Source organism: Schistocerca cancellata, chromosome 3, assembly GCF_023864275.1.
Source record: "Schistocerca cancellata isolate TAMUIC-IGC-003103 chromosome 3, iqSchCanc2.1, whole genome shotgun sequence".
In the NCBI taxonomy this organism is placed as follows: Eukaryota; Metazoa; Arthropoda; class Insecta; order Orthoptera; family Acrididae; genus Schistocerca; species Schistocerca cancellata.
Genome location: NC_064628.1, coordinates 951580450 through 951605323, shown reverse-complemented (window position 1 = coordinate 951605323; position 24874 = coordinate 951580450). Strand labels below are relative to the sequence as shown.

The 24874-nt window shown below is 40.2% G+C and overlaps 1 protein-coding gene across 1 annotated transcript in view; it reads left to right on the top strand.

Moving 5' to 3' along the window:
* Positions 1 to 24874, top strand: part of LOC126176014 (F-actin-uncapping protein LRRC16A) — a 573185-nt gene that overhangs the window by 479957 nt on the left and 68354 nt on the right. Inside the window, exons 27-29 of the mRNA XM_049923133.1 lie at positions 3680 to 3859; positions 11988 to 12202; positions 23744 to 23874. Of these exons, the coding sequence (XP_049779090.1) occupies positions 3680 to 3859; positions 11988 to 12202; positions 23744 to 23874 (526 nt within the window). The remainder of the gene's footprint in view (positions 1 to 3679; positions 3860 to 11987; positions 12203 to 23743; positions 23875 to 24874) is intronic.

Below are 24874 nucleotides of genomic sequence, written 5' to 3'. Positions count from 1 at the left end.
TCTGTAACACTTTTGTATGCCTTGGAGTCCCCATCTCCAAGGAATTTTGTGTAAAATACTCCCCGTTCTTTTTCTGATCTGCTAAACATTTTCACAGCAGCGGCAGCCTCCATGCCTCCACTCGTACCTTCATAATTCTTGCTACATATGTGAGCTGCTTCTATCTTACCAGATGCACAATGGTAACAATGTTTAGTGAGCACTTCATAGTCCAAAACTTTACCGCTGTCCACACTAGTAACAGTAGCAACAGCATTTTTGGATGTGTGACCCCTTTTCTGCCAGGTTCCATCAAAAGCAACAGGGATATCTGGGTTTCCTTCATTTATATATTTTGCTTCACTGGCAGCAGCTTTCATTGATAAATCTGCTACAGACTGAACAGCATCTCCTATCACTTCAGTGTAATTGTCAATTTTAGCAGGTGGAGGTGGAAGATTCATTATGGCACAAAATGTTTGAGCAGCAGTATGTCCTTTACCAATTGCTCTCATTGCATACATTAGCCTGATATTACTCTCAAACAAATTGCTACTGCATGTTTTAGAGCTCCAAAAACAGGTCTCATTTTCACAACTGGCACAAACTATAGCAATTTTGCAGGAAAGTCCTATAGATTTTGTTATGTTCATATCAAAAGAACCTCCACAAAGATTACAACACAAACATTTCTTCATAAACTCAGTAAAAACAGGAAAGTCGACTAAAACATATTGTTCATTAGAAGCTTCATCTGTAATTTCACTTGCACAGTTTGATAACTTCTTTTTTGATGCACTGGTGGGCGTGTCTCCTTCACACATCTCAGCTGTACAAACGTCAGAACTTTCACCAGCATCAACAGGTGCTGAAGCAGAATCACTTGAACAAACGTTATTTGTAAATCTATTACCGCGAAACTTTCGCTTTTTAAATAATGATGCACTCCTAGGCATCGTAGAAACTACGCACTCACCACTGAAAGTCAAAACAAGACAGATAACAAACTCCAAATGAGCGACAAACTAAACTCGAGGCTCAAAACAAACACTCACAGATCAAAAACTGAACAATAAACACAGCTAGTCGTAAAAACAATGGTACCTATGGAAGGATCAAAGATTCTACAACTGAAGAGTGAAATCCACAGCCTTCTATATGTAATGTTTTCGGAAATGCGAAGATTTAAATGTGTACAAATCACAAGATGGGTAACTTTGCTGGGCGCACATGTAATTTTGAAAAATTAAATAAAAATACTTCCAATTGGAATTTCTTAACAAATTTTGCACCATTTTAAGCAGAAAATTTCAAATTAAGTTATAAGGTTAAAAACTGAAAATGTGAATTTTTTCCATTTTCCGGCATTCCAACTCCCCTTAAGGAACACATTACTCATTAGGCAATGTATTTTCATTTCAAGACCATGAATTTTTTTTTTTTTTTTTTCCCCTAATGTCTTGAGGTAAAATTTAATTAGAAGGTTAGTAGAAACCTTCATAAATTGAACAAGTTCTGATTCACATTTCATTTTCTTGCATTACAAGTAAATCATTATTGTTGATTACTATTCTTTCTTCAGCATTGTTGTAATATACCAAAATTTTGCTGGATTCTGTATTGTGGTCATAGTTGTCGCATCATTTCATGCTCACATTTATATCACTCAGTGACTATGTACGAGGAAGAATTAAGAAGTAACACACAATAATTTTTTCTCCCCTGCTATTACAGATGGAATGTTGAAACTTCACAATGGTATAGCTTGAAGTTTGCGCTACAGAGGGCATTTTGTTTTCATGTGCAGCTCTAGTGAGAGAAGCCTGAACTACAAAACATACATGGTGTGCATGTTACTGTCGTCAATTAGTGAAGAACAGCGAAGTGTAGTTCGATATTTGTGGGCCAAAGGGCATAAAATGAGTGAATGTCACATGGACATGTGTGGCGTGTATGGGGATGACTATGTGGACTGCAGCAATGTCTCCAGGCTGTGTCCCTTCTTGCAAGAGGGCCATATGAACTTTAGTAATTTGCCATGCTCTGGATGGCTGGTAACAACTGCAACCCCGCAAAATGTTGGAGCCATTGAGGCAGCAATTTTGAAAAACCAGCATGCGCAGCTGCGAATCTTATCACAGCAGTTCAACATTTCCTATGGTGAGATGTACACTTTGAAATTTTGTAAATTTAGTGCTTGCTAGGTGTCTAAGAACCAGACAACCACAATTGCCAGCAAGTGGTGACAAGCTTGGATCGCTTAACATGTTATGACACAGAAAGGCACGACTTTCTGAAAGGAATCATTACCGGCGATAAGTTGTGGGCATACCACTACACACCCGAAACCAAGCAGGCCTCTAGGGAGTGGAAACATGCTGGTTCACCAGTAAGGGGGAGGGAGGGGGGGGGGGAAATCAGAGTGACTCAGTCTAATAGGAAAGTGCTTGTGGAAGTGTTCTGGGATATGCATGGTTATGCATGGTGTACTATTGGTGGACTTTGGTGAACATGGTACCACTGTGAATGCTGCAACCTTTTTTAAAAATTTAGTTAAGTTGGCGTCATGACCTTTGTGACCAACACTGCAGTATTAGAATGAGATTTTCACTCTACAGCGGAGTGTGTGCTGATATGAAACTTCCTGGCAGATTAAAACTGTGTGCCCGACCGAGACTCGAACTTGGGACCTTTGCCTTTCGCGGGCAAGTGCTCTACCATCTGAGCTACCGAAGCACGACTCACGCCCGGTACTCACAGCTTTACTTCTGCCAGTATCCGTCTCCTACCTTCCAAACTTTACAGAAGCTCTCCTGCGAACCTTGCAGAACTAGCACTCCTGAAAGAAAGGATACTGCGGAGACATGACTTAGCCACAGCCTGGGGGATGTTTCCAGAATGAGATTTTCACTCTGCAGCGGAGTGTGCGCTGATATGAAACTTCCTGGCAGATTAAAACTGTGTGCCCGACCGAGACTCGAACTTGGGACCTTTGCATTTTGCGGGCAAGTGCTCTACCAACTGAGCTACCGAAGCACGGCTCTGCCAGGAAGTTTCATATCAGCGCACACTCCGCTGCAGAGTGAAAATCTCATTCTGGAAACATCCCCCAGGCTGTGGCTAAGCCATGTCTCCACAGTATCCTTTCTTTCACAAGTGCTAGTTCTGCATGGTTTGCAGGAGAGCTTCTGTAAAGTTTGGAAGGTAGGAGACGAGATACGGGCAGAAGTAAAGCTGTGAGAACCGGGCGTGAGTCGTGCTTCGGTAGCTCAGATGGTAGAGCACTTGCCCGCGAAAGGCAAAGGTCCCGAGTTCGAGTCTCGGTCGGGCACACAGTTTTAATCTGCCAGGAAGTTTCACTGCAGTATTAATTAATAAATTTGGGTGGGAGATGGTCCAGCATCCACCACATAGTCTGGACCTTGCACCATCGGACTTTCGAAAATGTTGGTGCCTTTGTAGAAAAATAGCTAAAAGATGAAGATGTAAGTTCTCTCTCTCTCTCTCTCTCTCTCTCTCTCTCTCTCTCTCTCTCTCTTTTTTTCTTTTTTTTCTTTTTTTTTTACCGATTGAACTTTTTGGTAATAAAATTATTGTGCATTACTTTCTGATTTTCCTTCGTATAACGTCATTGAGCACTAAGTGTGCTGGCATAATTTATGAACTATTATTATAGTTTCATTGTTGAATTGCTTTTCAGTTCACACACGTTTCCATCAGATATCAGCCCTAATCGCACACCACTAATAAAAGATGAACTAAATTACCAAGAAAACAAAACAAGCTCATCTGAAATTGTTAGAAATGTGAGAATCACCCCAGAGATGAGCAGAAGCTTTACAGAAGATGACTCCAGAAGTGAAATACGATTGGGGAGAAGGTAATACAATTACTCAGATTTTGTGTGACTCTGACACTTTGAACACTTTGATCTAAAATAAAATAAAAATAACAGAAAAGCACAAATTAAGATAATTAAAAGGCTATCACTTTTACATCAGGCACACGAGCCTTCCAAACTTTCTAGCCAGTGATAACAGCCACTGTCTACGTTACTCTTGGTGCAATTGTGGCCTTTATTTTTCACTCATTAATAGGCAGATTCTTTTAGTGGGGCATGTTAGTTTTTCATATTGATGATAATAAGTTTTTTTTTGTGCAATTTAAATAGCCCTGGCTTATGTCATCAAAGAATGATCTTTTCCCCTAATAAATCCCAGTTGCAAACGTGTCATCTGAAATATTGAGACCAATTTTTTTTTCTCCCTTCCTTGTGCAGTTATTTGCCTGTAAATAGTATCATACCCTTAAAGTGGAGTCCTGTTTCCAGGGATTTACATATTGGCACTGCAAGTAAGAGCACGATGAACAGCAGAGAGTTGAAAGTAAGCATTCATTGTAAAAACGGATTGTAATAGAATAGTGGAATACACAAGCATAAAGTGATAAAATCATCATGACATATCAAAACAAAAATTCAATTTCGAAAACTATTATATTATGAGACAGAGATTTTAGCAAATTAATTATCTTTGAGAGGTGAAATATTTAGTACTGCTGAGAGGCACATACAGAAGTAAATGTGCACAACGTTATCATAGCTTTTGGAACTGTTAGTTCCATCCTCAGAAAGAAGAGAAGCATAGGTTGTGAAAGGTTAAAAAGGGAGGGCAAGATGAAAGGAGAGGGACACACTTGTAGGTCGACAGTCGGCAAAGATTAAGGATCCCTTTTTAACCCATTGTGTTGCCTCTCTCCTCTCTGATGAAGGAACTAGCAGTTCCAAAAGCATTTTTACTTTTGTAAATATCTATCAGCAGTACTAAATATTTCACCTCCCAAAGATAATTACTACCCAGAAATGTAGTTATATAATTTAAAAAACATCATCATGCTCAGTTTTAGAGCTCTGGGCCTCAATCTGTAAAAATGGAACCCTTATAGACTAGCTATGTTGTCTCTCTGACTGACTGTTAAGGACCCTTTTTCTGAGGAAAGCGTAGACATATTAGTTCAAATTTGTCACATTCTCTCATTGTCTCCCCTAAGCTTTTGTACCAGTGGAAGCTAGGAGAGGATGTTAATTGGTGGCTTGTATCGTGTTTCTATAACAGAAACTGCACTCGTATGTTAACTGCGTTCTGTATTCATAAGAATAAGAAATCTACATAACTCAAGATAGTTGTTATGATACAATCTCTCTACAGTAGTCCACATTAGCCTCACTGCTGGTGAAGTACAAGTCTATTTTGTACTCTATTCTGGTCGCTATGTACTGCCCGATTCTGAGCTAGCGGCAGAGCTAACTGCTACTGCGACTCCCACTGGGCTGCGACTTATGACACACCGGAACTCACTGTATGCGGCAGACTGGGCCTCCGGTGTGCGGTGGTGATCTAAATACTGGGGGTCGAGGGGCGTTGACGGCACGTTTCCTACGAGTCTGTCATTGGCCTCTCTTGATCTTCTCGCAACCTCTTTGCCCCATGGTGTGCTGATCTCTCTTGATCTTCTCGCAACCTCTTTGCCCCATGGTGTGCTGATGCCAGCTTATGTCAGCACACTGAGGTCTTGGTCCGTTGGACATCTGAAGGTTTTAAGCTTCTGAATCAGTGCAATCAGAAAGGTTGGCCATTTACCATATTTACTCGAATCTAAGCCGCACTTTTTTTCCGGTTTTTGTAATCCAAAAAACCGCCTGCGCCTTAGAATCGAATGCAAAGCAAGCGGAAGTTCTGAAAAATGTTGGTAGGTGCCGCCACAACTAACTTCTGCCGTCAAATATATGTAGCGCTACACAGGCATGCTTTGTAGGCACAAAGATAAATACTGGCACCAAAACCTCTGCGTCAGTAAATAAATTTAAAAAAAAGGTGGAAGACGAACTTTTTTTTTCTCCTCCACGAGTTTTGACCACTGCATTTTCATACATTATCCAACGAAGTAAATACGAATTCCATATTGTTCATCTTCAAATGTAGTAGAATTTCAATGTACTATGAAAATCCGACTGGCAAGACTGTTTGGGATGTTTTTCAATATGGCCAACTCTACGTTCTGAATTTTTTCCTACCTGTGAGAAGAGATGGTTGCTGATAGTAACCTGATGAAATGTGAATCACAAGCAGTATTCACCATAAGAATAATACGAATATAAACATTTTGCCAAGTATTCTTCCGTGTTTGTTGCTATCTCATTTAAATCCTGTCTGCCTAATAAACTACGAAACTAGAGTGAGACAACAGCAAACGCGGAAGAATATACTTATCGTGTCATGTTTATATTCGTATAGTGATACAGTCAGAAATGAAGCACGGCAACTGACTAGATTTTTAAATCTAAGATGACTCTAATTTCTGTGCAGAATTTGATGTACTAAAGAAGCGGCCGCAAAGATTTTCAAACGGAGAATAATGTTCGGCTAACTCTCGTTCAGAACATGTTCTATCATACGCAGCCTATTATTTGGTTCTTGTTGATCATTCTCAAAGAAAGCAGCAGTGTAAGTAACAACAAATAGCAGTCTCTTGACATTGCTTCGCTAATGAGACGATTCGCCTCTTTTTAGTTGTAAGCGGCGGTAGCGCGCACAAAAGCAAGCCATGCCGCGAGCGGCGACAGGCCATAAACACGCACTATCAGAATGCGACAAACAATGAATGACGCAGTACAGTGATGCATTTTCAGCTTAGAGTGACGTAAACACCTATAACAGAGAAAACGGCACTTATCAGATCAAAGCAAAATAAGCAATCGATTCAAACCAGACGAAGCACGTGAAAAAGGAAGGGTACCCGTATAAATAGGGACGGAGCGCCTGACGCATAGCAATGGCTACCTGGTAAAGCTTAACTGCTAAGCTTACGACTCGAACCAAACTACTGTAGCTGTATCGTCATTCATTCGACCTAAATTGTGTCTCATATTACAATGGACCAACTTTGTTTCGATTTGGAGGTGCGGCCTAAAACTTTTCTCTCCCCTTGAATTTCGAGTCTCAAATTTCTGGTGCGGCTTAGATTCGGGAAATCTTTTTTTCATTTATTTCGAGTCTCATTTTTCAGGTGTGGCTTAGATTTGAGTGCGGCTTAGATTCGAGTAAATACGGTATGTCACATATATTGATACTTGAAAACTCACTCATCAAAAGCTATAGGATATGTCCTGTTGAGCTATAATCATGAAATTTGGAAAGGCACAGGGTTTTACAGTGCAAGAAAAGTAAAAGATCTGAAACTTGATAAAGTGTAATTCTATCACGTATAAAATGCCTGTTGCCATTCGAACATACATTGCCTTCAACATCTGTCAAAACCATAACAGACAGACATTACTTCATTCAAACATAAAATGTTAGCTGTAATGCAACACTGTGACATCATCTGTTCAATGAGGTCGTCCATGCCCTGCCAAGCACAGTGCCAGCGTGCTAACTGTTTAGTGCGAACAATTGCAACACGTCCTTTTGCAACACTTTGGGAATAAGCACATGCGATTGTACACTGTCATTTTGAACTAGAATGACACCTTGTTGTACTGAAAGGCTATGCCTATGAGCAAAGTATCGGTTCACAACTGAGTTCTGGATACTGCTCAGTGAATGAGGCCATGACGTGTGAATATAATGCAACAAAATCTTGAGATCTGGGTCTGTTCCATGGCCTGTGGTATTTTTCTATCGTGCAAGGGGAAAAGATTCCAGCGTTTCAGAGTCCTGCACATCAATTTGGCAACAAGATGTAGCAGATGCATCAAAATCAGACTCGGGGCCAATCAGAAGACGAGATAGGGAGTCTACATTGCCATGCTTTGCTGCAGGTCTGTACACAATTTCATACTAATACTGCGTTGCAATTTTTGAGCAGTGCTTGTAGGAACCAGCTTTACTGGATGGGACAAGGACTGCAAAGGCTTGCAATCTGTCACTAAATAGAACCTACAACCACACAAATAGTGACAGAATTTTGTCGCACCATACACAATAGTGAGAGCTTCTTTCTCAATTTGTGAATAATCACATTGAGTTTGAGTTAACACCTTTGAGGCAAGAGCAATAGGTCTGTCTTGTGCACTAATTCTGTGCAAAAGCACTGGGACAACTCTGTAGGAAGAAGTGTCAACTTGAAAAACTACTGGCTTGGCAGGTCAAAGTGCACTAAACATCTGTCACTGAGCAAAGCATTTTTTAGTTTCTGAAATGAGTCGTGACAGTTTTTAGTCCACACAAAAGGTACATTTTTGCGATGCAAGCGAGCTGTGATATGAGCGGCATTCGTTATGCACCAAATTTAGTATGTCATCATGCGTAGTACTGACTGGAGTTCAGACACATTGCAATGAACAGGCAGGTCACAGATTGCAAGCAAATGAGATCGGAGGGGGTACACACCCTGACTGTTTATCACATGACCTAAGTACTGTAGTTCTGTTCGAAAAAAGTCACACTTTTCAAGATGACACTTGAGTGCTTCTTCTGACAACACTTGAAAAAGAATACACAAATTGGCTATGTGTTCCTCAGGTGTATGACCTGAGATGACAGTATCGTCAAGGTAGTTTGAATAAAATGGTACTTTTGCAGTCAGCTGTTCCAAGTAATGTTGAAAAATGGCAGGTGCGGAAGCACTGCCAAAGGGCAAGCGCAAACTTGAATAGTCCTATGTGAGTATTCACAACAAACACTTTCTGTGATTCTTTATCCAATGGAATTTGCAGGTAGGCATCATTCAAATCTATGTTAGAAATGTAACGTTCTGCACCAAGTCTGTCCACGAGTGCCTCAGGGTGAGGTAATGGATTGTCTGCGGGTTGACTGTAGACTTGAAGTCAACACAAATGCGAATGCAGCCAGAAGGTTTAGGCAACAAAACGAAACGACTTGCCCATTGACTAGCTTAAATGGGAGCAGTCACACCATTATCTTTCAATTCACTGGCTACTTTGTCTCTTAAAGGAATTGGAATGGGGTGGGCCCAGAAAAGTGTAGGCTGTGCAATGTATTACAGTGTAATATGCACTACGAAGTTATTAGCTTTTCTCCATTCCTTCTGAAAATGGTTCAGAAAAGTTTTTAAGCAAGCTAGCTACATTGTCTTTTGGACTGAAAGTCGATATGGGCAGTACGTTGTCATGGATACTAAGTCCAAACAAATCAGAGACTTCTAAACTGAAATTTTTTCCACTGTTTTTGGATTGTAACAGAGTGAAATTCTCTGTCCTAGTGTGAGATTTGTAAGTGGAAGGCAAACTACACTGTCCAAGCACTGGAATGTCCTGTCCGGTGTAAGCAATGATGTGGTTGCTAGATTTAGAAAGTCGTAGTGAACCTAACTGTTCGTACGTGGCACTATTAAGCAATGTTACTGAGGCACCTGTGCCTAACTGAAAGTTTGCACAGTGGCCAGAAATTCATAATGAGACAAATAGTTTGTTGGAACATCGTTGCAGAGCACTGGGACAAGAATGAGGCACAACCTTAATCTTACTTTTGTCAGAACCTATTGTAGATCTGGAAAACACAATGGTCACTGCATGTGTATGAGCATGTTTTTTCGGAGAGTGGACAAAATTAGCGTTTCTGTGCCCTTGCAGACTAACTCCTCGGACATGGCCTTCTTTTCCACACTTCTAACACATTGCGTTACGTGATGGCAATCCTGTCTTTTATGGCGAGCAAAACATCTTGAGCAAGACTTTAGTAAGTTACCGGTTTGTTTACATGTCTATGTGGCGATCCACGCATCTGTGTACGCGTTCGATGTTGTGGCTTCATGGGGCAGTCACGAGAAAGGAGCGACTCAACCTGAGAAATCGGGCCCTGGTCAAACTTATTGGCTGCTATGGCAATCGTGTTGCTCTAAGATTTGCAACTCTTGAGGAAGTGATGGATCAGAGTATTTTAAGATCTGTTTCCGTATTCTACTATCTGGGACATTGAGTATTACAGCATTCCTATTCAGTAAGTCACTGCCAATCTACACTTAAATTTACCCTTCCCAGTGATATCCGTTAATTCTGTGTACCACTGACTGTTCGTCTGTTCCAGCTTTTTCTGCAAGTGAAAGAGCTGATACCTGGTTGCAGCCACTTGGACTTGCCAGTCATAGTACTCGGTTAATGCAGCAATTACTTCATCATAACTGAGTTCGTATGGAGTTGGGAATAGTTTTTGTTTTAACCTGAACACTGGGGACCCCACAGTTGAAAGAAAGTATTGTAGCTTTACAGCACCTTGAACTTGATGAACTTCACAATGTGCTCAAACTGTGTCAGGTATTCTAGTCCTTCTTCTTCTGTGTTGTTAAATTGCCGGAACATTGGTATGCTGGTCAGTGGCATTTGTTGGACTTGTTGTTTGGTTGGGTGTTTTTGTGTGGTTGATGTGACTTGTGCAACCAGAACTTGGTTGTACTGTCATCAGCAAAGCAACAATTTGTTGGTTCTGAAACTGAAAAATTGAAAAACTTGTGTTAGATCTATCACATTGCCCGTCTGAACTGAGGTGCAGGGGCAGGGGGTGGAGGGGGCGGTGTAGCCGTGGTTTACATAAATATGTCAGAACGAGCAAGCAAAGCCTTTGAAAAGAGAAATTTGATTAGTTCTGTGGCTCCCCTCCTGAAATATATGCAAGAACACAAGAAGAAATCTCAAGATTGTCATTGTGGTACAAGCTCTCTGTAATAGTCCACGTTAACCTCACTGCTTTGTACTCTATTCTCGTCGCTATGTGCTGCCGGATTCTGAGCTAGCGGAGGAGCTAACTGCCACTGTGACTCCTCCTGGGCTGCCACTGATGATGCACTGGAATTCACTGGATGCGACAGACGGGCCCTCCAGTTCGCAGTGGTGATCTAAATACTGGGGGCCGAGGGGTGTTGGCGGCATGTTTCATAGGGGTCTGTAGTCGGTCTCCATCGATCTTCTCACAACCTCTTTACCACACAGTGTACTGATGCCAGCTTATGCCAGCACACTAAGGTCATGGACTGTTGGACATCTGAAGGTTTTAAGCTTCTGAATCAGTGCAATCAAAAAGGTTGGCCATTTGTGTCACATATATTGATACTTGAAAACTCACTCATCAAAACCTATAGGATATGTCCTGTTGAGCTATAATCATGAAATTTGGAATGGCACAGGGTTTTACAGTGCAAGAAAAGTAAAAGATCTGAAACATGATAAAATGTAATTCTATCATGTATGAAATATCTTTTGCCATTCGAACATACGTTGCATTCATTTGTAAAAACCATAACAGACAGACATTACTTCATTTAAACATAAAATCTGAACTGTAGTCATATTTTAGTAAGTAAGTAAAGATGGTTTTATTAAATCTATTGTCTCTACATATATAAACTCTAAGTCCCCTGCTCACTTCTTTTTGTATGTATGGGCTAGTCTGACGAACTGCTGTAGAGATTTTGATTCGGTCTTGGAATTCCCTGGTAAAATATCTTCGCAGTGTCGATATGTATAACAGGGAAAATTATTGAGATTCTCGATTCCCTGGATGGTTGAACTGTATAATGTATACACAATTAGCTTTTTATGGAACCCTCTGTGCACCAATCCTGCTCACACTTGACCAAATTTTTGGGAGTTTATTATACATTTTGCTTTAACAGGTAATTTACTATTGGGCGAGCATATTATTAGCAATATTTTAAATCATCAGGACTAAGACCCCAAAGCTCAAAGAAATTCGTAAATACAATTCGCAGTGGACATTATGAAAATTTAACAGCCACAGCTAGTTGGTATCTTGATTTATTTCATAAGCCTCCTGTTGTAAAAAGTGGCAGGAGTTATTCTTGAATAGATTAGAAAAATGTAGTTAACAGGTGCTGCTTATCATCCCACTGCTGTTATTAAGTTCTTTTCCATGTGTACATCATTCTCAGTGTGTTCAGTATTATTACGTAGATATCTTAGTTTCATTATTCAGTGTCACATGTCAATCAATAGTCATGGAAGTACAACTTTATCCTGTTGTGTATGTCTGTAGCTCCCCGTTACCAAAAGCAATTTCTGGGCTTCTGGAGCCTGTCTCATCACAGCTGGCAGCTGGAGCTGCGATGCAGTCACAGTCGACTGACAGCCTAGAGCGTCGGTCGCCACTGACTGGGCGACGGTCTCAGGGTGATTCCCCACTTACGGCTTCCCCTCTGGCTCTCTCCCGAAGGCTGGCACAGTCATCAAATGCTGAACAAATATGTGGAGGTGAGTGCAGCTGATACCACCTGACATGTGCTAACATTGTCTGTTCAAAGGGCTTTTACAGATTTTTGTGACTGGCGTGAAAGATTATGTTATTGAAGTTTTGCACCAGACAGAAAAAAATTTGGAAAATCTTACTGCCTCCATTTTCTTTGTGAGTCAATAAATGGGTCTAATCCTGTATAAGCCATGAAACAATGGAAAATGCAGGATGGAATGTAACAATATTGTGAAAAGGATAGTAGCAGAATCGCAGATAGGCACACAAAAAGACTGTCAGAAAGTGAGCTTCTAGTTGGTCGAAAGCTCTCTCTCTCTCTCTCTCTCTCTCTCTCTCTCTCTCTCTGTAGTTTTTATTTGTTTATTTTATCTGCGACATAGCATCTCTGTTATATGGTGAGTAACAACTATGCTTTTCATAAAATTAGTTATTGGTGTGTTGTTATTGCATGCTTGTTACAATGCACTCATCAGTAGAGTCATTTATTGGAATATAGCTTTTGAATATTACTAATGGAGAACACATCATTTACATGCTTTCGTGCAAGGAGGACAATTGTAATCATTATTACAAGTTTTTGTGTCCTTTCTTGCTCACGAATCTGAAAACAGTAAATAAAGTGCAAAAATCTAAAGTAACATTTTTTTGTCTCAGTCTCTCTCTTCCCCCTTTGCAATACATCTTTACATGTATCAGTTCAGTTATAAGATCCAGTCCATGTGTTTTGAGCTTCACAACAGTATGGAAATGAAAGACCATACATATTGTGGAGTTGAACAAGAGGCATCTTTAGCCAAATTGAACTAGAAAACGTGTCTGAATCTGTGACTTACTTACCTTCCTCCTTCTTAGTAATTCACAAAAGGATAAAATATAATAATGAAGCAAGCAAATGGGAATACTGGTGTTCAAAATGCGATACTGACAGAAAGTGCAAAATGGAAACTGAAAGGAGGAAGGAATATGTAGAGGGTCCATACAGTAGAAACAAATTTGATGACAGTATTATAGAAAAGGAAGAGGAAGTAGATGAAGATGAAATGATATTATATTGCAAGAGGATTCCAACAGAACACTGAAAGACCTAAGTCAATATAATATGCCTGGAGTAGATGACATTCCCTGGGAATTATTGAGAACAGTCCATGACAAAACTATTTCACCTGGTATGCAAAATATCTGATACATAAAAGATACTGCCAGGCTTATACAAGTCTCCTTAAATAATTTTTGTCTGTATTTTGCTACTATGTTTCACTAAACTTATCATTCGGTAATTACCACGTCTCTCAACACCTGCCTTTTTGGAAATAGAATCATTACATTTGCCTTGAAGTCTGAGGATGTTTTGTGTGTCTCATATAGCGTGCACTTCAAGTGGAATAGTTTCGTGGTGGCTCTTTCTCACAGTGGTCACAACAAATCTGAAGGAATATCCATCTTTCTAAACTATCCATTCCTCTTGTATTTTTCATTCCTTTCCCATTTCAGTCACCCATTGCATAATGCTGCCTATGAAATTTTCAACAACCTCTGGCTCTTTCAATTTGTCCGGGTACCGTCTCCTTAATTTGTGACCTCTGTGCAATTTCTTAAGTTTTAATCTGCAACTCAAAACCAATAGGTTATGCTCAGAATCCACATTGTAGCTGGAAATGTTTTTCAGTTTGAAATCCAATTTTGAAATTTCTCTCTTAGCATTGTATAATCTACCTGAAACTCTCTGATGTCTACAGATGTCCTTGATTCTTAAGCCAAGTGTTAGCAATTATTAAATTATGCTCGGTGCAAAATTCTACAAGGCAGCTTCTCATATCATTCCTTTCCCCCCCAGTTCATGTTCTCATATTGTTTTTCCTTGTTTTCCTTTTTCTACTAATGAATTTGTTCTCCATCACAATTTAATTTTTGCCTCCCTTAACCATCTGAAAAATTTCTCCTATCACCCCGTACATATTTTCAATCTCTTCATTGTGCGGAGGTACTAATCATATGAACGTGTACTACTGGTGCAGATACTGACTTTTTGTGTTTCTTTTTGCAATGATAGTGTGTTCACTGTGCTATTCATAAAAGCTTATGTGTATTCGTGTTTTCCTGTTCATTCTTCGACATATTACATTATTGCTCCTATTTGATTTTGTGCTAACCCGTAGAACGCCAGTTTTGCTTTCCTGAAGACATCCTGCTGAATACTTACCACTCAGTGATCTGAATGGGGTACTATTTTACCAAAGAGGGTGTCTTCATCATTAAGCTATGCAGTAGAGCTGATGGTGCTTGGGAAATATAACAAGTATTGCTTTCCCCTTAATTTTAGTTGTTTGTTGTACCAACATAGTGAAGTCATGTTGACTAATTTTACAAGGCCATACATATGTTTTTGGATGGGGTCCACCGGTAGCAAAACACAATTTTGTTTTTATCCTAAACATGTGTCACTGCAGTTGCAGCAGCAGCTTCATCAGTGGGCTTTTATTTTATGGCTTACCACGTGGTAAGCCACAAAAGCCCACTGATGATGCTGCAACAGCAGTGAAACATGTTTGGGATGAAAAACAATGTGTTTAGCTAAAGGCGGACCCATCCAAAAACATATGTATTGTTAAAGCAAACACAGACAAAAGAGCTTCAACCCCAAGATGATTATTTACAAGTCCAGATGAGTCATTCATCCAGATTGTGGTGCTGCAACTACTGAAGACTTCTGCCCTGTTCAGAAACCGTGAGACAGTTTGGGTACTCTGCAAATACCCATCAGTTGTGGTTTGCACCTTTGACACGGTTATCTATATTGCTGAGGCATGCAATAACCTCACATCAACGAGGTTATTGGTTAAAGGGTCTGGATGAATGCAATAAGTAAAAGGGTTTCAGAAATTACTGCAGTGTAATAATTCCAATACTAAAGAAGGCAGATGTTTTCAGGCGAGAATGTTACTGACCTAACAGTTTAATAAGTCATGCATTTAAAACAGTGATGCAATTACTAGTGGTAGGGATAAAATATAGGGAGCAATAGCTTATCTACAATGTGTACAGAAATCGGATTAGTTGTAAGAGCCAAATGACATGAAAACAGAAGCAGTAGTTGAGAAGGGAGTGAGATGTGATTGTAGAATTTACCTGATGTTATTCAATCTGTTCGTTGAACAAATAGTGAAGAAACCAAAGATAAATTGGGAAAGGCAATTAAAATTCAGGGAGAAGAAATAAAAAGTTAAGAGTTTTGTTCATAATATTGTAATTATATCAGAGAGAGCAAAGGATTTGAAAGAATAGTTGAATGTAATGGAAAAGTGTCTGGAAAAGACTCTGTAAACTGAAAATCAACGAAAGCAAAACATGGGTAATGAAATGTAGTCAAATTAAACACTAAAGCTCCAGGTTAGGAAATCAACAATAGTAGGAAAAAAGGATAGATTGCTACTCACAATAAAGATAGCACATTGAATTGGAGACAGGCACAATAAAAAGACTGTTACACATTTAGCTTTCAGCCAAAGCCTTCTCCAAAACAGAAAGCAGACGTAGATTCACACAAACGAGCATAGCTCACGCACACGTGACCACCAACTCTGGCAACTCTGAACGGAATACTGTCACTTTGAGTGAGAGTAGCAATCTGGAGTGGGACAGAGAAGGTGGAGGAGAGCAGAGCACAGGCAGGGGAAGAGAGAAGCAGTGTCTGGCAGAGTGTGCGAGGACTAGACGGAAGAATGCCGAGGCTGCATCACAGTTCTGTGAGGCAGGGAGATTTGGAGGGGGGAGGAGTGGGAAGAGAGAGGAGCAGGGGCAGGAAAAATGGGCAGGTGTGTTAGAAGAGGGTGGCACACTGTGAGGATGAGAGGGCGTGAATAGGGAGGAGGTGATAGGACAGAGGGGAGGGTGTGAGGACAATAGGTTACTGTAGGTTGACGCTGGGATAATTTCAGAAGCAGAGAATGTGTTGTAAGGGAGGATCCAGATGGCCTAGGTTGTAAAGCAGCCATTGAAATCAAGAATGTTATGTTCAGCTGCATACTGTGCCACAGGGTAGTCTACCAAGCCGTTGGCCGCATTTCGGTGGTGGCTGTTCATCCTGGTGGACAGCTTGTTTGTAGTCCTTCGAATAAAAAAAGCCGTGCAATGATTGCAGCAGAACTGGTGTAGGACGTGGCTGCTTTCATAGGTGGCTTTGCCTCTGACGGTGTAGGGTAAGCGTGTGACAGGACTGGAATAGGAAGTGCTGGGTGGATGGATTGACTGGGCCTTACAGATGGATATGACCCCTCTGGCAAAGGAATGAGTTTGATAGCTATCATAGGGATGGACTAGTATGTTGTGGAAGTTCGGTGGGTAATGGAGCACCACTTTAGGGCGGGTTGTAAGGATCTCGGGTAGGATTTCTCTCATTTCAGGGCAGGATGATAGTTTCCTGTCCTCTTGCAATGCTTGTCATTCTCCAATGGCTCTAGCCACTGACATGCTTCCATAAATGTTTCACAAATGTAGAAACTGGCAGTTCTTATGTCCTCAAAACGTCTTGTACCACAAATTCTGTGAAGCAGTAAACACAAATAGAACTATCCAGCATTTGTGGATGCACAGCATATACTCACCCTTCCGTCTGAATATTGAATACTTTGCACTGACATTCCACATTTTTGTCTGTAGAATTTTTTTCTTCGACACCCCCTGTGTGTAGTAGTTTCTGTACAAAATAAAATCCTTTTAAGAGATTATCTTGACACAAATTGAAGAAGGCAGTCAAAGTCTTCTGTGCTGGTGCTTCCATCGAAACTCCTTCTGCAGTTTACTGGGTCAAATTCACATATTGCCCATATTTCAAGTGGACAGTTAAGTGGATAACAGCTGGATGACAATCGCATATTTGGAAACTTAAAATTCACTGAGCTGCTTCATTGCATTGTAGTGACTCATTTGAGACGTTACTGTTCCACCATGCATGTCCTCTGTTGTCAGTGTAAAAATGTCCATGTTACTATCCTAGTTCATATACATGCACACGCATGTAGTGGATATTTTATATCTGTATGGGAAAGGTGTGACTCGTACAGAAAAAGCTATTTATTCTCAATTCTGATTTATTGGTGGCCTCTTTGTCTGATCTTCGCCATAAATCTACTCTTTTCTGGTGATTTTGGCGCATATATTTTTGATAGCCATCTTCGCCAGTTTGAGTTACATTATTGTGCAGAGTTCAGGATATTTGTACGACTTCCAAAATTCAGCCTTTATGATGATATCTATTTGGTTAGGCTGCATTTTTGAAGCTGAATCAGGAAGTGCAAATGTGGCAGTCATAAATTTTACAACTCAATCAAATACATCCCAAAGATGGCAGCACAGACTGTTTTATTTTTGATGAGCGCTTCAGTAAATTCGATTTGTTTTTGATGAGCGCTTCAGTAAATTCGATTTGTTTTTTATGAAAAACTCTGGCAATAATGCCATATAAGTCAGTGATTTTATTCTTTCATTTGTGGTCAAGAAGACTTGCACGTAAACATTATGAATAAGTTGGGCAGACCATATTTTCTGGTGTATGTTATTGCAGCAAGTGAAGACTCGTGCATGTGATGTGAGCTTCTGGAGAACATTGCTGACGAGGGGATTGATGTCGTTGTCATTGCCATCTCCCATTATTGTGTGTCTTAAATTGATATATTTATCCAGATAAAATTTCGTTGATTATGGTGGTTAGATGGTAACCATTCCAACTCAGTTTTGACATGTTGTTGTTGTTGTTGTTGTTGTTGTTGTTGTTGTTGTCATCAGTCCAGAGACTGGTTTGATGCAGCTCTCCATGCTACTCTATCCTGTGCAAGCTGCTTCGTCTCCCAGTACCTACATCCTTCTCAATATGCTTAGTGTATTCATCTCTTGGTCTCCCTCTATGATTTTTACCCTCCATGCTGTCCTCCGATACTAAATTTGTGATCCCTTGATGCCTCAGAACATGTCATACCAACCGGTCCCTTCATCTTTTCAAGTTGTGCCACAAACTCCTCTTCTCCCCAATTCTATTCAATACCTCCTCATTAGTGATGTGATCTACCCATCTAATCTTCAGAATCCATCTGTAGCTCCACATTTCGAAAGCGTCTATTCTATTTTTGTCTAAACTATTTACCATCCACATTTCACTTCCATATATGGCTACACTCAATACAAATACTTTCAGAAACAACTTCCTGACACTTAAATCTATATTCGATGTTAACAAATGTCTCTTCTTCAGAAATGCTTTCCTTGCCATTGCCAGTCTACATTTTATATCCTCTCTTCTTCGACCATCATCAGTTATTTTGCTCCCCAAATAGCAAAACTAATTTACTTCTTTAAGTGTCTCATTTCCTAATCTAATTCCCTCAGCATCATCCGACTTAATTCGACTACATTCCTTTATTCTCGTTTTGCTTTTGTTGGTGTTCGTCATATATCTTCCTTTCAAGACACTATCCATTCTGTTCAACTGCTCTTGCAAGTCCTTTGCTGTCTCTGACAGAATTACAATGTCATCGGAGAACCTCAAAAGTTTTTATTTCTTCTCCATGGATTTTAATATCTACTTTGAATTTTTCTTTTGTTTCCTTTACTGCTTGCTCAATATACAGATTGAATAACATCGGGGAGAGGCTACAATGCTGTCTCACTCCCTTCCCAACCTCTGCTTCCCTTTCATGTCCCTCGACTCTTATAACTGCCATCTGGTTTCTGTACAAATTGTAAATAGCCTTTCGCTCACCGTATTTTACCCCTACCACCTTCAGAATTTGAAAGAGAGTATTCCAGTCAACATTGTCAAAAGTTTTCTCTTAAGTCTACAAATGCTAGAAACGTAGGTTTGCCTTTCCTTAATTTTTCTTCTGAGATAAGTCGTAGGGTCAGTATTGCCTCATGTGCTCCAATATTTCTACAGAATCCAAACTTATCTTCCCCGAGGCCGACTTCTACCAGTTTTTCCATTCGTCTGTAAAGAATTCGTGTTAGTATTTTGCAGCTGTGACTTATTAAACTGATAGTTCAGTAATTTTCACATCTGTCAACACTTGCTTTCTTTGGGATTGGCATTATTATATTCTTCTTGAAGTCTGAGGGTATTTCACCTGTCTCGTACATCTTGCTCACCAGATGGTAGAGTTTTGTCAGGGCTGGCTCTCCCAAGGCTATCAGTAGTTCTAATGGAATGTTGTCTACTCCCGGGGCCTTGTTTTGACTTAGGTCTTTCAGTGCTCTGTCAAACTCTGTCATCTTCATCTACATCCTCCTCCATTTCCATAATATTCTTCTCAAGTACATCACCCTTGTATAGACGCTCTATATACTCCTTCCACCTTTCTGCTTTCCCTTCTTTACTTAGAACTGGGTTTCCATCTGAGCTCTTGATATTCATACAAGTGGTTCTCTTTTCTCCAAAGGTCTCTTTAATTTTCCTGTAGGCAGTATCTATCTTACACCTAGCGAGATATGCCTCTACATCCTTACACTTGTCCTCTAGCCATCCCTGCTTAGCCCTTTTGCACTTCCTGTCGATCTCATTTTTCAGACGTTTGTATTCCTTTTTGCCTGTTTCATTTACTGCATTTTTATATTTTCAACTTTCATCAATTAAATTCAATATTTCTTCTGTTATCCAAGGATTTCTACTAGCCCTCGTATTTTTACCTATTTGATCCTCTGCTGCCTTCACTATTTCATTTCTCAAAGCTACCCATTTTTCTTCTATTTTATTTCTTTCCTCTACTCCTGTCTATTATTCGTTATGCTCTCCCAGAAACTCTCTACAACCTCTGGTTCAGTCAGTTTGTCCAGGTCCGATCTCCTTAATTCCAACCTTTTTGCAGTTTCTTCAATTTTAATCTACACTTCATAACCAATAGATTGTGGTCAGAATCCACATCTGCCCCTGGAAATGTCTTGCAATTAAAAGTCTGGTTCCTAAATCTCTGTCTTACCATTATATAATCTACCTGAAACCTTCCAGTATCTCCAGGCCTCTTCCATGTATACGACCTTCTTTCATGATTCTTGAACCAAATGTTAGCTATGGTTAAGTTATGCTCTGTGCAAAATCCTACGAGGCAGCTTCCTCTTTCATTTCTTACCCCCATTCCATATTCACCTACTATGTATCCTTCTCTTTCTTTTCATACTACCAAATTCCAGTCACCCATGACTATTAAATTTTCGCCTCCCTTCATTATCTGAATAATTTCTTGCAGGGCTAGTTGGCATACAAACTTGTACTAGTGTGGTAGGTGTGTGCTTCATGTCTATCTTAGCTACAGTAATGCTTACCCACACCCCTATTTTTTTATTCCTTATTAAACTTACTCCAGCATTACCCCTGCTTGATTTTGTATTTATAACCCTGTTTTCACCTGACCAGAAGTCTTGTTCCTCCTGCCACTGAACTTCACTAATTCCCGCTATATCTAACTTTAACCTATCCATTTCCCTTTTTAAATTTTCTAACCTACCTGCCCGATTGAGGAATCCGACATTCCACACTCCGATCCGTAGAGTGCCAGTTTCCCTTCTCCTGATAATGACGTCCTCCTGAGTATTCCCTCCCCGGAGATACGAATGGGGGACTATTTTACCTCCGGTATATTTTACCCAAGAGGATGCTCTGGAACCGCGCACCGCGGAATTTGAATCCGCGCCAGGCATCATGGACGTCGAAGACCCCCAGAGGTCTCTGCACCATTGCGCCTTAAGCTGTGGCCTCCTGGCCCGCTTTTAGTGTGAGGGCACCACAGTGGAACACGTGGTCCCAGCGGCCAATAGCGACACCCCTGATAGCATACTTAAGCGCCTGCCTCACGCTGAGCCAGCAATCTAACATCGCGTGCGTCTGAGGACATATTGCCTCAGACTGCATATTGACATTCGTGTTTGTATTCCATTGAACATGGTTGTCTTGTTTGGTTTGTTACACTGCTGTCTGTTCTTCTTGTGTCGTTAGGTCCTCCGTTGGTCGTGTCCGTCCTCTCCTGTTGTGTTGTTGTTCGCGGGTCCCGCCGCATTTCCGTCACTACTACCCCGTGACCATTCCGGTCGCCATTACAACAGACGCCATCATCATTTAACCATACAGTAAAGTTGCAAGCCTTTGGGAAAAATTACAGCTGTAGTTTCCCCTTGCCTTCAGCCGTTCGCAGTACCAGCACAGCAAGGCTGTTTTGGTTAGTGTTACAAGGCCATATCAGTCAATCATCCAGACTGTTGCCCCTGCAACTACTGAAAAGGCTGCTGCCCCTCTTCAGGAACTATACATTTGTCTGGCCTCTCAACAGATACCCCTCCGTTGTGGTTGCACCTAAGGTATGGCTATCTGTATCGCTGAGGCATGCGAGCCTCCTCACCAACAGCAAGGCCAGTGGTCCATGGTTTGACATACATATCATCAATGAATTGCCACAACAGTTGCCACAACAACTGCCAACAATTCAAGATGTAATTGTATTCGCTGTTTCTAACTATAATTTGATCAATCATTGTAGAAGTGCGTCAGTGTTAGTTTTGTTTTGTTTTTATATCCCTGCTTAGACATACATGTCGGATGCTGCAAAAATATTTGTGGATACTACTATGATGTGTTTCAACAGTATGTTGCAGTGTACTATTTCAGATATGAAGATGATACCATGCTGCCTGTATTCGTTGTCAACAATAACAACTAAAACTTTGGCAATGTAAGGTACATGAAACCTTTGTTTGTTCTCATTGCCGGGTCCTTTGTTGGCCCAAATGATCATCTCAAAGAAGTCATTGACCATATGTTCCAGGAAAGTCATTAACTTATTGCCCAGTCAATGTGATTATGGAGTAGACATTGTAAGTCCTCTTAGAGCTGTTCATAACTCTTAAAATATGCTTATAGAAAGTTTGCCATTAGCAGTAGCCAGCTCACTCGATGAGAAATTTGTCCTCTGACCTTCAAAACTGGTTTCAAAGTACCTTTGTTATGTTTAAATGTAGTTCCAAATGATTGCATGTGGGAGCATGTGTTGTATCAGTATACCATTTGTAGAAAGTATAGTGATTCTGGCCTCTTTACAGTAATAAAAGACAATAATTCTGTTAGTGAAGCTTGAACTGTTATCGGTCTAACTGTGCCAGTTATATCTGCAGTTTCCCCCTAGAATTTATCTGTGCACATATTTTTTTGATGACGTATCCTTTCACCGGCCGCTGTGGCCGAGCGGTTCTAGGAGCTTTAGTCTGGAACCGCGCGATTGCTACGGTCGCTGGTTTGAATCCTGCCTCAGGAATGGATGTGTGTGATGTCCTTTGGTTAGGTAGGTTTAAGAAGTTCTAAGTTCTAGGGGACTGATGACCTCAGATGTTAAGTCCCATGGTGCTCAGAGCCATTTGTATCCTTTCGTGGGCTCATAATGGGACCCTGTAAGTTCCACTTCGCAATTACTGCTTTTTTCTGCTTCTCAGTTTCCTTGAAATGATTTTATTATTTCTCTTCCCTAATATCTTCATGTTCTTTTAACTTCAATCTCTTATTCATTGTACTCCTACATGAGTCGTCTTTCTCTTTCTGCTCCCATTTCATTTCTCCATACCACCTTGTTTCTTTGTGATCCTGCTTGAGATTGTACAAGAATTAGTTTTTTCTTATAAAACATTTGTAGAAAATTTTAGAACTTCCTAGAATATTCTTTTTTAATCGCACATCTCGTTTCTTTTTTATACCTTGTGCCTTGCTTACACATTTCTGCTACTAACTGGTATGCTCCACCATTAAAAATGTTTAGAAGCAGTCTTAGCCTTCTCACACAAAAGGAAAAAGTGCTAGAAAAAGAGAGATTCTATCTCGGCACACTTTTTTAGCACTCATTCCCACCAATCATAGCCAGTGCTACCAAACTTTCTAGTTATCGATGGCACACCGAGCACTCCCAGGCTTCACAATCACGAGTGGGTGTCAGTGAGTGGTTGTGGAGAAAAGTGGATGTTAATGAAAACTACACAGCCTGATGATGAAATTTGATCAAATATCGATGGTAACTTGACGTCAGTTGCAGAATGGAAGTGTGCAGTTGTTATTTGTATTTTTGCTCCTTAGGGCATAACACATTTGCACTGTTGTATCTAGCACTGTCCCAAGATTGCTTGCAAAATTATATTTGTACAGTTCCTGATAGCTGCCCCTCCTCTCAAAAGGAAAATTCACTTTTGTTTCTTACCCTTATCTTATCTCTGGGCTGCTCTCTCCTGACACCTCCCACTTCACCTCTGTTTCTCCTATTCCTCATGAGCGGTTAGATCTTATACTGGGGTCTTTATTGGCCAGCTGCTCCTTTCTAACATTCCTCAACCTATCACCATTTTCCATTCTATCCTTATTACACCCAGATGAAGGAACTATAGTTCTTAAGGTAGGATTACTATTTTCATTTTTAAATGTGTCTGATCAGCTATACTGGAAGGTAAGTACTGGCCAACTATTTTGCCTTTGTGTATAAAATAATTGTGTTAGTTATGACAGTGTTAGAACCTTTTTCTTTGTATCACATTAGGACAGTGTGTAAGGGAGGAAAGTGATGGCAGTGTACAAGATGGGCTGGAGAGTCGTTCCGGGATTGGTGGACCCTATAGATCTAGAGCTGGCACAGGACCTGAAGTCAGGAAAAGAACATCTAGCAAGCAGGTTTGTACCTGTAGCCAAGCATGTCATTTTGTACTGACGGCCATCTTGCATCATGATAATGTTTATTTTGATTCAGAATGCACAGGCTTTTTAAAGCAACAACATTTGATAGAGATGTTCTTTGAAGTTGTATAATAATTATTAATAATTTCAATGAGAATCTGTATTTGTTCTTTTGAGGCAATCGCTTTTATTCTGTTTCCTCAAAGTTCTGCTGTATGTACTTGTTTCCTTTTTAGTGTATAATTCTTATTTTGTGTTTATGACTATAACTGTTCATTTACTTTCCTTACATTAGTTGTGAAACAGCTTTACTATGTTAGTGTACAGATGCACCCAACCTCCAACATACTATGATAGTTACACTCGTGTTGGTCCAATGAAGGATATGGCACAGTAGTTAAGACACTGAAACCACATTAAAGAAGTAAACATTCCTGTCCCATAATCTTGATTTAGACACAGTCATTTCCGTAAATCACTCGAGGCTAATGCTAGGACGGTTCCTTAAACACGGCCAATCATCATCTTAATCCAGTTTGAGGTGGTTCATTTTCCCATAAGGACTTCAGCATTGGCTGCTCTGACCTTCCTACCTTCACTTGTTGCTCCACTTTCTAATAACCTTTTGGATTTGGTTAATTTTATTCGTTACTCTGCATGATCAAAAATTTGTAGATCTCTGTTTGTTGTATGTAGTTCTCTTTGTGTCTGCACCGCTTGTTTATTTCCTGTTTGTGAGTTGACTTCACACTTGGTGTTTTGTAGTTGAAATCACAAAATTTAATACTGTTAAACATGAAAGTAAAGATTGTAATTATCGGTCACAGCATAGTATTGGCTGTGATGTTGGAAGTTATTAAGTTTCCTCTCCATTATTGATATAGTTAATTAAAAGTTACATTCTGTACACCATATAAGCTAGTGTCTTGATGTATCTGTCATTGCATGAAATTTTTGTTGTTGCATCCTGTGGGCCCATATTATGGAATAGGCTTGG